Raw genomic sequence first — 11,918 nt, 5'->3', positions numbered from 1 at the left:
GTACTTTTGGCTTTAATGGACATCCTCTCCCCCCAATCGGTACGTTATATCAAGGTTTTACTGTATTCAAAAGTCGCGTCAGTGGCTTGCATGGAAAATGATACAAAAATGACGGAAAAACTGTTGTATTTTATTGTAATTTATACATATCTGCTTTAATAGATTGTAAAATGGTAAATGCAACACTATTATGGTATTACCCCATGGATGATGCGTGATGTGTATCTATTATTAATATGCCTAGTAACATATCGCTCACTCCTTTCAACAACGTCATATATCAAAAAACTTTATTTTTCAGGAGATTGGGTTTAAAGTTTAAAAATATATTAAAATGTATTAAAAGTAAATATATTATTAGAATAAAATGCAATTACATCACGAAGTGTCAGTGGATAATAAAAATCTAATAAAAGTTAATATTAAGTCACTTATTGAACTTTTAACTGTGCAACAGATCTTTTTAGGTAAAATGTGTTTTCTCCATTTGAATAATATTTTGTATATTTGAAAAAAATAATAAAATAATACCTTTTCTTTAAAATCCAAAAACAACACTTTCTGCCCTGTAGCGGGTAAATATTAAGTTAAAAATATGCCACTTTTGCTGGTATGTAGTACATTTTCTAGACATTCCGAAAACATGCCCAACTGAAAATTGACGGTTTTTGATATATGACGTTGTTGAAAGGAGCGAGTGATATGTATATAGCCCATTTATCAATATATGTTATATTATACAGGATGGCGCAAAATTAATCACTTTATCGGAAGATGTTATAATCTTTTCAAATGGCGTCGTACATCAATCGTATTTAAAATTAGTGAACAAGACAGCTGCAGTATATAAACAAATTTAGAATACATACAAATGAAAGATTTTCTGCTTAATAAAAAAGCTTCGCTCATCTCACCATAGATGTCTCAAGTGAAATTCTAGTCGATTCAAGCACTATGTCTCAAATTTGAACGATACATTTAGAAGTTCCAAGAATTTGAGTAGTGTGGTTGTCAATCATGGGTACAATTGGTGAATTTTATTTTGAATGTGTGTAAACCATCAAATGACGGTCGTAAGCCAAGTAAATGCCCAGTCTTCCATAATGTTTTTCATCTATGTTGAGATGTCTGAAAATTAAGAACGGCGCAAAATAAATCATCTAATTTTGTTTTTATATAACTTTTCAATAAAAAAAAAATTTGAGTACCTTATGGAAATCTTTATCAAGACCTTTACAATTTTTTTTTCTGTTAAGTAGAAAAGATGATATCCGACAAGTGGCTGCCACCAGTCTTGGTACACATTTGTACCCGTTTTATCGATCTGTTTGTATACTGCAGCTGTCTAGTTCACAAACATCTATTATTATTGACGTACGACGCCATTTGCAAATATTATAACGTCTTCCGGTAGGGTAATTAATTTCGTGCCACCCTATATTGCTCACTCCTTTCAAGAACGTCATAAATCAAAAAACTTGATTTTTCAGGAGAACGTTTTTAAAGTTTAAAAATATAACACAATGTTTTAAAAATAAAAATCAAGCCGCTTATTGAACTTTTTACTGTGCAACAGATCTTTTTAGGTAAAACCCGAGGGTTTTTTCTCCATTTGAAAAATATTAAGTATATTTAAAAAATAATTAAACAATACCTTTTCTTCAAAATGCAAAAACAATATTTTCTGCCCTGTAGAGGGTAAATATTAATAAAAAAATATGCCCCTTTTGCTGGGATATAGTACATTTTCTGGGCATTCCGAAAACATGCACAACTGAAAATTGACGATTTTTGATTTATGACGTTCTTGAAAGGAGTGAGCGATATGATCATGTTTTCCCGGTATTCTCCATTAATACATATTATAATAAATAAACTCGTATTTATTTATCGACGCCACGTGCAAATCATGAATAAATTTACATTACAAACAATATTACTGATATTATGTGGAGCGTATGAGTGAAGAAAGAACGGTTAAACAAATTTATGGGGCGAATGTAGTTGGAAAAAGAAGCAGAGGACGACCGAGAAAAACTTGGCACAATCAGGTATGTCAAATACTTGAAAGCGGCCGGGTCAGGAGTCGTAATAATCGTCGGGTATGTATTAGGAGATGCATGAATGTAGAAGAGGCAAAGAATGTTTGCAAAGACAGAGTGGTGTGGCGTTCGATTCTCTCTGCCTACCCCTGCGAGGAAGCGGCGTGATGGTTAGTTAGTTAGTTAGTTAGTTTATTTATTTGATATTACCCTCGACTGGTACCTGAAGCGCAGGACTGATTGCCTTTCCTTCATATAAGTAACGATCAATATAACACTGCGTCGAAACTATGCAGTGCCCTATGCACCATTGGGTGTGGATAAGGGTAGGAAGAAGAATAGTAAATACGATAATATAACTTTCTAACTAACCATCACGCCTCTTTCCCGCAGGAGTTAGCAGGAGAGAATAGAACGCCACACCTCTCTGTATTTGCAAACATCCGCCTCTTCCGTCTTCATGTATCTCCTTTGAATGTGGATGTGTGTAAGAGCCTAACCGGATTACTTTACATACTGAGAGACGCCGGAAAATATGGTTTTATATTTTTTATGCAGCTTGACAGGCGCCGTGGCGTAGTTAAGTAAACGCTCGACTGCGAATCTGGCGTCGCGGGTTCAATTACCGCCAATTGCAAAATGGATTCAATATTCAATTAGTTTGGGTGTTTGTGGTGTATTTTTCACATTTGCCTTCCCTATCCTTACTATCCTACCTGCAAACAAGCATCTAAAGTAGGCGCTTTGCGGGTTATTCCTTTAAAAATATAAAATTAAGGTGTTTTGAATATTTTTCATTTAATTAGAACATTTTGAGTGTGTCCAAATACTTGTTCACAAAATCTGGATTATCTCCAATTACAGGAGTTATTTTCATACTATTTTTTGACATCTCATCAAAGATGAAGAAGAATATGGAAGTCTGGGCATTTACGGGGCTGACGACGAATACTTGTTCACAAAATCCAGATTTTGTGAACAAGTATTTGGACACACTCAAAATGTTGTAAATAAATTATCTTGTCAAATTATAAGCTTAATAATAAAAATGAAAATGGTATTTTCTGGCGTTTCTCATGTGTGTGAATATAATCCAGAATTCGGATCTCACATATAATATAAGAGTTTCTGCTTAATAAAAAAAGCTTCTTTACATCTCACCAATAGATGTCTCTAGTGAAGTTCTAGTGATTCAAGAACAAGGTTTCTAAATTGGTTCATATATATAGAACTTCCAAGAATTTGAGTAGTGTGGTTGTCAATAATGGGTAGAATTGGTGAATGCTACACGTGTGTAAAGTGATAACTTAAACCAGCCTATGACGGTCGTCAGCCCCGTAAATGCCCAGACTTCATCTATGATGAGATGTCAAAAAAAAAAAAAATTAGAAATTTATATCTCTCTTGCTATTTTTTTTTTTAAACATTTTTTTATTGACTATATACATACATATAAATATATATGTACGTATACTGTATACATTAATTTAAAAATGTATAAATATGTATAATATTTTTTTTGCACTAAGCTACCTTTTGTGTCTTGTCGGTGGAGTTCTTTTTACATACGTTTTTTTTGTTTTATCTTTTTTAACCTAATAAACACACAAAAAATAAAAAATAATAATATAAACTATTTTACAATTTTCAAAGAATTAACTCTTGACCATTTACCCATTCCTTAATTTTGCCTTTGTTTCATATTTTATTTTGATCTCTTACCTCCGTCGGCAACAAATTAAAAATGTTTGGAACTGAATCGAGTCTACTTTTTTATGCCTTTATACATATCGCTCACTCCTTTCAAGAACGTCATAAATCAAAAATCGTCGATTTTCAGTTGTGCATGTTTTCGGAATGCCCAGAAAATGTACTATATCCCAGCAAAAGCTGCACATCTTTAACTTAATATTTACCCGCTCCAGGGCTGAAAGTGTTGTTTTTGCATTTTGAAGAAAAGGTACTGTTTAATTATTTTTTGAAATATACTAAATATTTTTCAAATGGAGAAAAAACCTTTAGGTTTTACCTTAAAAGATCTGTTGCACAGTAAAAAGTTCAATAAGTGGCTTGATATTTATTTTTAGTACATTGTGTTATATTTTTAAACTTTAAAAACGTTCTTCTGAAAAATCAAGTTTTTTTTATTTATGACGTTCTTGAAAGGAGTGAGCGATATTTCTCTTTTCGGTATCTTCAAACCATACCCTGACGTTAGTGTCGAATGTTAAAAAATAATCAATAAACTACCCTGCTTTGAAAAAATCTTTTTCTACCGAATTTTCTATAAAACTAGTCAAAAAAATCGATAAATAAAAACTCTTTGGGTGATATGAACGACCCTTCCCATTGGAAGAGCATGCATTCCGTCGCCTGTCCATAGACAAAACGGTTGACAAATGACCCCCTTTCGGTCGGCCATAGACAATGAATAGGCCTCCCCACGGCGCCAGTGCCAACTAGATGTATAATGCCAATAATGGCCGCCGGAGTTCGAATTTTGATTAAGTGTTTGGTGCGAAATGTCATTTGTGCGATAATCCAAAATGGCGGCGGCCAACGGCTGATGCTGTCAAAAAATTAAATGATCTTCAAAATATTTAATTTGTTTTTGTCTGTATTCAAAATCACATGATAAATCCGACATTTAAAACCCTCAAATATACTTATAATGCAAATTTTCTCAGGTGAAACCTCTCAAATAGTGGTTATTTTTCAGAAAACATCACCCAACTAGGTGCCGAAAGTTTTATAAATTTATATTTCGATCTTTGAATTTTCTCTTTGTTCCTGTATTACAACGGAAAACAATATTATTTTCGCATTTTATAAAAGCAAAAGACATAATTTCCATATTTTTTGACAAAACGCGCAGAATTTCTGAAGAGTTTCCCATAAAATCATTTTCATTAAAAACTCTTATGGTGCCTAGAGCACTGCATCATATAAACGCAGTGTAATCTTGATCGCGAACACATGAAGGAAAGTTGATCAGACCTCCGCTTCAGGTACCAGTCCAGGGTTATATTGAATATATATTAGAGTGAAGAAATCACTCATATTTGTTTGACCCACCCCCGGGAATCGAACCCGGGACCTCCAGAACGATAGCCAAGCGTGCTGACACACACTACGGAGGTTGCGGAGTAGTACTATACCATTAACCTTAATTTTCTCTACTCAAATTTGAGACTGTCGATTTTTCATACTCTATTTTGCAATTCCGACGGTTTTAATCAACTTCCTTTGATTAAAAAATCGCAAAAAATTTACCAAATTAATTTAAATATACGAATTTGTTTGTTTCGGACACGACGCTTCCGGTAAACTCTCAAAGATGTCAGAAGCGGCCCCTCTCGGCCGCCATGACGGCGGCCCGGACGAGCAAAATAAATTGTTTTGTCAATTCGCGGCCTGACTTTGATAGCTGCTTTTGATCGCCGTGACAAAGAGGCCGCCGTGGGAGGGGGAGGTGTCGGACATCCATGGAGAAATTGAGGTGAATGCAATTCTCTATGGTCGCGGTAAACGTCAAACTCACAGAACCGGGGCTTGTTGTCCCGAATATCGGGTCCATTATTATTATTTATCAAAGCGGCCGCGTCTGGTCGTGAGATGTGGACGGGGTGCGTTATTGGATTTCGATTGCCGGGCCTCGTCATTTTCTCTGTTTTGTCGGTAACGGATACGAGGTAGGTACTTTGGGACAGTGGTCGTCAACCTTTGAGATCTTGCGTCCCCCTAAATTATGAGTGTTTTAGCTAGAACATACTAATATGAAATTATAGTAACTTTAAGCATAAAGAGTGAATCCACTCACGAATATAAAACGAATTTTAACCCTTACTGGTCCAATGTCGAATCTCATTGGACATCCATTTTTCCTCTTAGGTCTCATGTCAGATGTTATTCGACATTTTTTTCATCATTAGTATTATTTATTTAAATTCCAAGCTTACATTTTTGTTACTCGTATCTATTACAACAGTATGTAAAGCAGAGGGCAAAAGATTTTTCAAATTGGAATGTAACTGTCTACCTAGATTTTTTTTGAATGGGGGACCGAAAAGGGTTAAAGTATGAACATATGCGGAGTCTAAGACTACTCAATGGCTGATTTAAATTATGGTGTAAACACTACATTTCTAGTGATTTTGCTCAGAATTTTCACTCATGAATTACATGAAAATACTTAATTTTTATAGGTACTAACCTAGCATAAATAATAAATACACCAACGAATATAAAACAACTTTTAAAGTCTGGGCATATACAGGGTCTAAGACTGCTCAGTGGCAGACTTAAGTAATGATTGAAATACCTCATTTCGAGTGTTTTTGCCTTCAATTTTTACCTATGAATTACATTAAATTTTAATCTATTTAATCATTAAAAGTAAACCATATAACGAATTTTAAAATATGGGTATATACAAGGTCTAAAAGTGCTTAGTGACTGTTTTAAGTGATGGCTAAAATACCCCATTTCGAGTGCTTGTGAGTAGAATTCAATTCGTGAATTATATGAAATTATAGTCATTTTAAACACAAAGAGTAAATCCACTCACGAGTAGGTATAGGCTGTAGAACGTACAAAGCTAAAACCTAAATAGGGTCATGATAAGCGGTATTGCATAATCCGTCGCTAGATTTCAGTCACATGGACATTAGATAATTTTTTTAAATACCCTAAATTCTTCATATTATTTTTTGGCATCTCATCACAGATGAAGAAGAATATGGAATTCTGGACATTTACGGGGCTGACGACCGTCATAGGCTGGTTTAAGTGATCACTTTACACACGTGTAACATTCACCAATTCTACCAATTAATGACAACCACACTACTCAAGTTCTTGGAAGTTCTATATATATATATATGAATTAATTTATAAACATTGTTCTTGAATCACTAGAACTTCACTAGAGACATCTATTGGTGAGATGAAAAGAAGCTTTTTACTAAGCAGAAACTCTTATACTAGTATGTGAGGTCCGTATCCTGGATTATAATCAAACACATGAGAAACGCCAGAAAATATCATTTTAATTTTTTTATTATTTAGCTTATAATTTGACCAGTAAATTTATTTACAACATTTCGAGTGTGTCTAAATACTTGTTCACAAATCTGGATTATCTCCAATTATAGGAGTTATTTTTAATATAATTTTTTGACATCTCATCAAAGATGATCTCATGTCAAAAAATAATACGAAAGTATTTGGACACACTCAAAATGTTGTAAACCGTAAATTCTAACCAGATCTCATTCAATTCGAGATAATAAGATATCTCAACATAGATGAAGAAGAATATGGAAGTCTGGGTATGTACAGGGCTTACGACCTTCGTCGTATGTCGTCTTCGCCTGTCAACATGTCGAGATTTCAAAGCAAATTATGAAGAAAAAAAAATAACTTGGAACGTCAAATTTCTCCCACAAACTATTGCTTGACGATCACTGATTTGAAGGGTATTAATAATTTTCTCAGTACAGACCTCAAAAGGTACCTTTATCCCTGTTTATATTATATATAATATTAACGTTTTCCTTACTATAAGGCAGATTTCAGTCTAGAAATTTTAGTTGATAGACGGTTTTAATTAAAATGATTACATTTTCTGCAGAAATTCAAAATTCGTTCGATCTTATCCTCTTCTTCTTCTTACCCTCATCAGCATCCAATGGTGCATAGGGCATTGCGTAAACTGATGCAATGTTAAGTTGAATTATATGAAGGCAAGGTGATCAGTTCTGTGCATTAAAGTTAACCACTGAGCTAGAAGCCCCGAATTCGAGTCCCAGGGTAGTCAGGATGAATATAAGTAATTTTTCCTTCTAATATATATTTAAAATTACCCGGAACTGGTATCTGAAGCGTATGAACTGGTATTAGCTTTCCTTTATGTAAGAAAATATCAAGATTACATTGGGTCAATTTCGTCAATACGATGCAGTCCCCTATGCATCATAGGACGCGGACCTCTATGTTTGCAGTACTTTTCTACTTTTTTTTCTATTTAATTTGCTGCCCGAAACCATTTGGAATTCCAGTAGTGATCAGGTCTGGAAGAACAGTGTCCGTCGATGGTTGGTCGAAGTCCAAGTGTAATTATTTTATTGTAAAACCTTTAAACTTTAAATTATTATTGTTTCTCTTGTATGTATTGTATATAATCTAATAATAATAAAAAACAAACAAACAATAATTAAAAAAAAAAAAAAAAGTATTAACATGTCGAACCCGGGACCTCCAGAACGGTAGCCGAGCGTGCTGACCATTACACTACGGAGGCGGGTTCGATTCCCAAGGGGGGTAAAATAAATATACGTGAATTTTTCACTGTCATATTTATTCAATATTACCCTGGACTGGTACCTGAAGCGGAGGGCTGATCACCTTTCCTTCATGTGTAAACGATCAAGATAACACTGCGTTTATATGACACAGTACCCTATGCACCATTGGGGTGCGGATAAGGGTTTTATTATTTATTATTTATTATTAACATGTTAGTATTTCAGCTCAACACAGACTATGCCTAAAAAGCCATAATACAAATAGTAAATGTATCCATGAAATAAATAAAGAAAAAAGAAAAAAGAAAAAAATAAAAAAAACATATATTGGTATAATAATAATAATAATAAAACCCTTATCCGCACCCCAATGGTGCATAGGGTACTGCGTCATATAAACGCAGTGTTGTCTTGATCGTTTACACATGAAGGAAAGGTGATCAGCCCTCCGCTTCAGGTACCAGTCCAGGGTAATATTGAATAAATATGACAGTGAAACAATCACTTATATTTATTTTACCCCCCTTGGGAATCGAACCCGGGACCTCCAGAACGGTAGCCGAGCGTGCTGACCATTACACTACGGAGGGGGACACCCGGTTTGTATATATATATATATATATATATATATATATATATATATATATATATATATATATATATATATATATATATATATGTGTGTGTGTGCGTGTACGTGTGTATGTGTACAGTATATGGGATAAGAGCGCAATTAATTCAAATCCCGACAAAATTACATTTAAAAAAAATACAATCGCGTTTCTCTTATAATGATGGCACAAAAGCTTTGTATGCGAACTCGATTTTGCCAAGGGCGGTTTGAAAATCAATTAAAAATATCCCATGCTCCCGACAAATAGTTATATCAGCCGTCAATTTGTAATCGACGGTTCAATGGCAGGCCGTTTATTATTATTTCCGATTGTATTGTATTTTTATTTAGCGGTACATTTATTTATTCGAATATTTGCCAATCAGCAGTACTGATTGCGGTGTTTTAATTATCTTTCGTTCGTTATTTTTTTATTAAATCCCCCAGTTGTAAAATAGTGCAGACACAATGGATCTTTGTCAGACGGGAGGAATATCTAATTTAACATACTCAACCTATAAAGGATTGTATTAGACTCGTGAAGTGTTTATAACAGTCGATATAATCAATATTTTCATTAATCATTTTCTTTTGGAAAATTCGCCTCCGAAAAAACGTTATTTTCGTAAGTTGGCAATGAATGAAGTCACAGAAACGATGGAGTTATTTTAATGTTGGTGTCATTGCTAAATTATTGGGGGTTCTATTTGTTGATGCTATGATCCACCCCCCTTCCCCTCATATTTGTATAAGACAAATGGTAGTGTAGTAGTAAACAAACAATTCATACTTCTACTATTACAGCTCTATAGACAATAAACCATATGACGTCATAAAACGTTCGATGACAGAAATTTGATGACGTATGCGAACGCACGTTTTTCGTTTTATTCAAATATCTAAAGTTTAAACATTAATATCTTCCTTAATTCCCTACAGATTTCAATAAGAATGTTATCAATAGTCTTGTGATTTTTCATTTTAATTTATTAGCCAATAATCCAACATCGTGACAAAAGCCTATTTTTTTTTGTTCACAGTCTCTACGACGGATGTATACCACAGACGAACGGGTCTCATCATCTCGATCTCGACTACCAGCCGGCCCCCAAGAGGCACCCCCAGGGTCTCCTGGTCAACCCCTCCCCGCTGCTGTTCCCGCTGCAGGCTCATTCCCACCTCTTTGAATACCCTCACCCTTACCACATAGGCTACCATGCCCAGGCGGAGCTGGCCGGCGGGTATGACGTCAGGAGGGACGCGCGCGAGAGCGTGGCCGGCGGCTTGGACCAGCGCGCGCCCGCCTCGGCCAGCGCGGCGGCCGGGATGACGTCAGGGATGGCCATGAACTCGGTTCCGAATTCGAAAACCGACGAGGAGTGGAAGAACATAAACACGATGCTCAACTGTATTTTGTCTATGGTTGAGAAAACTAAGAGGGCGCTCGCTATTCTGCAGCAACGAGGTAGGTACCTAAATAATATAAACTTACAATTCTCTTTTATATTTTTAAAATTTAAAGCATTCACTTTGTGGTTAGTCATTTTTACATTTTTTTTTAGATAAAAGTTAGTAATATGTCCACTCACGGAGATTTTTGTCTACCGGTTTCGAGACGTACCCGTCTCTTCGTCAGGACAATCAGCATGCAAACATGCCACTACCATGTTCACACACTCATAATGACACAAAATTTTAATATCATGCGTTTTGGGTAATTTAAATATTACATTATAAAGGAACCCAATTATCCACAGACTTTTAGTTGTTTTTTTTTTAATTGAATGGAATAAATTTATAGTTTAATAATAAGTCTATCATATTTTATAATTAAGTAACAATATTCAATTAACTTGACATTGGCAAAAGCAATGTATTTCATATGCAACGCCATTCTATATATTTTTTAAAAATAGTTTATGTATACATCGTATGCACTCACAAATAGCTTCAATATCAAATAATTTTCAGTTCTTTTAAAAATCGCTGTCAAATCGCAAATGTTTTGCAAGAAGACTCTTATATTCCAGGACGTGGTTGAGAAGAATGCAACAACCAAAACGTAATGCGTTACAACGTAAAACGGTAGACGCAATTCACTTAGTGAAAATCAGCAAATTCTTCTTTTTTTATTTCTATTTTGATCGACCCGGATAATCGGAGATTCGGATAATCAATATCCGGATAATGCGAGTTCTGATATAGTTCATTTTGGCGTTTCTCATCGGCCGACGCGGAAACTGATCGTGACTCTTGATCTTCAGGAAACGCCTTGGAGAGCTGTTCACCGGAGGGATCGGATATGAAAAGAGCTGCCGGAGAGATCATGGCCGCTACAGTCCGTCAGACGGAAGAGAGGGTGGCCGAGGTGAGGAGAAGGGCGGAAGAAGCTGTCAATCAAGTAAGCCTAATTAATATCTCCTTCTTCTTCTTTAGCTAGGACTGTGTCCTGTTGTTCTCGGAGTCCAGCGGAGGTGGAAGACCAGCTGTCTTTCCATCGTTTAGGTGATCTTCCTGGGGTCTGTTACTTGTAATTTAAATTCATTATTATTATATCAATGTTTTTAAATGTCGCCATATTTTTCTGTAATGGGATACTCGCAAATATCTAATTCATTAAGCGATCGGCCACGCGAGAGTCCAGATGTGTCTCCGAGCACTTTTTTTAAGAGTATATATACATTTCCTTCATATGTAAACGATCAAAATTACTCTGCGTTTATATGATGCAGTGCCCTATGCACCATTGGGGTGCGGATAAGGGTTTTGAAGAAGATATATTGGAAATTATTTTTTTTAGAATATACTTATCATATATTTATATTTTAATATATTTTAAAAAAATATTTTTAATTCCTTACCTTTCAATTTTCTCTTTTTTTTCAAAACCATATTTTTATTTGGTGTTTTCAGCAAAAAGAATTAACTAGATTATCCCAACACAGATTCAAATAAAAA

General features: G+C 34.9%; 1 protein-coding gene across 1 annotated transcript in view; it reads left to right on the top strand.

Moving 5' to 3' along the window:
- nvy (CBFA2/RUNX1 partner transcriptional co-repressor nervy) overlaps positions 1-11,918 on the top strand; it is a 157,738-nt gene that overhangs the window by 134,507 nt on the left and 11,313 nt on the right. Inside the window, exons 7-8 of the mRNA XM_088265633.1 lie at positions 10,001-10,425; positions 11,225-11,361. Of these exons, the coding sequence (XP_088121759.1) occupies positions 10,001-10,425; positions 11,225-11,361 (562 nt within the window). The remainder of the gene's footprint in view (positions 1-10,000; positions 10,426-11,224; positions 11,362-11,918) is intronic.

This window comes from Brachycentrus maculatus, unplaced genomic scaffold (assembly GCF_059751285.1).
Source record: "Brachycentrus maculatus isolate JH-2025_06_01 unplaced genomic scaffold, ASM5975128v1 h1tg000253l, whole genome shotgun sequence".
NCBI classification, from domain to species: domain Eukaryota; kingdom Metazoa; phylum Arthropoda; class Insecta; order Trichoptera; family Brachycentridae; genus Brachycentrus; species Brachycentrus maculatus.
Note: the sequence above shows the minus strand (reverse complement) of the source record. Positions and strands in the feature narration are given on the sequence as shown.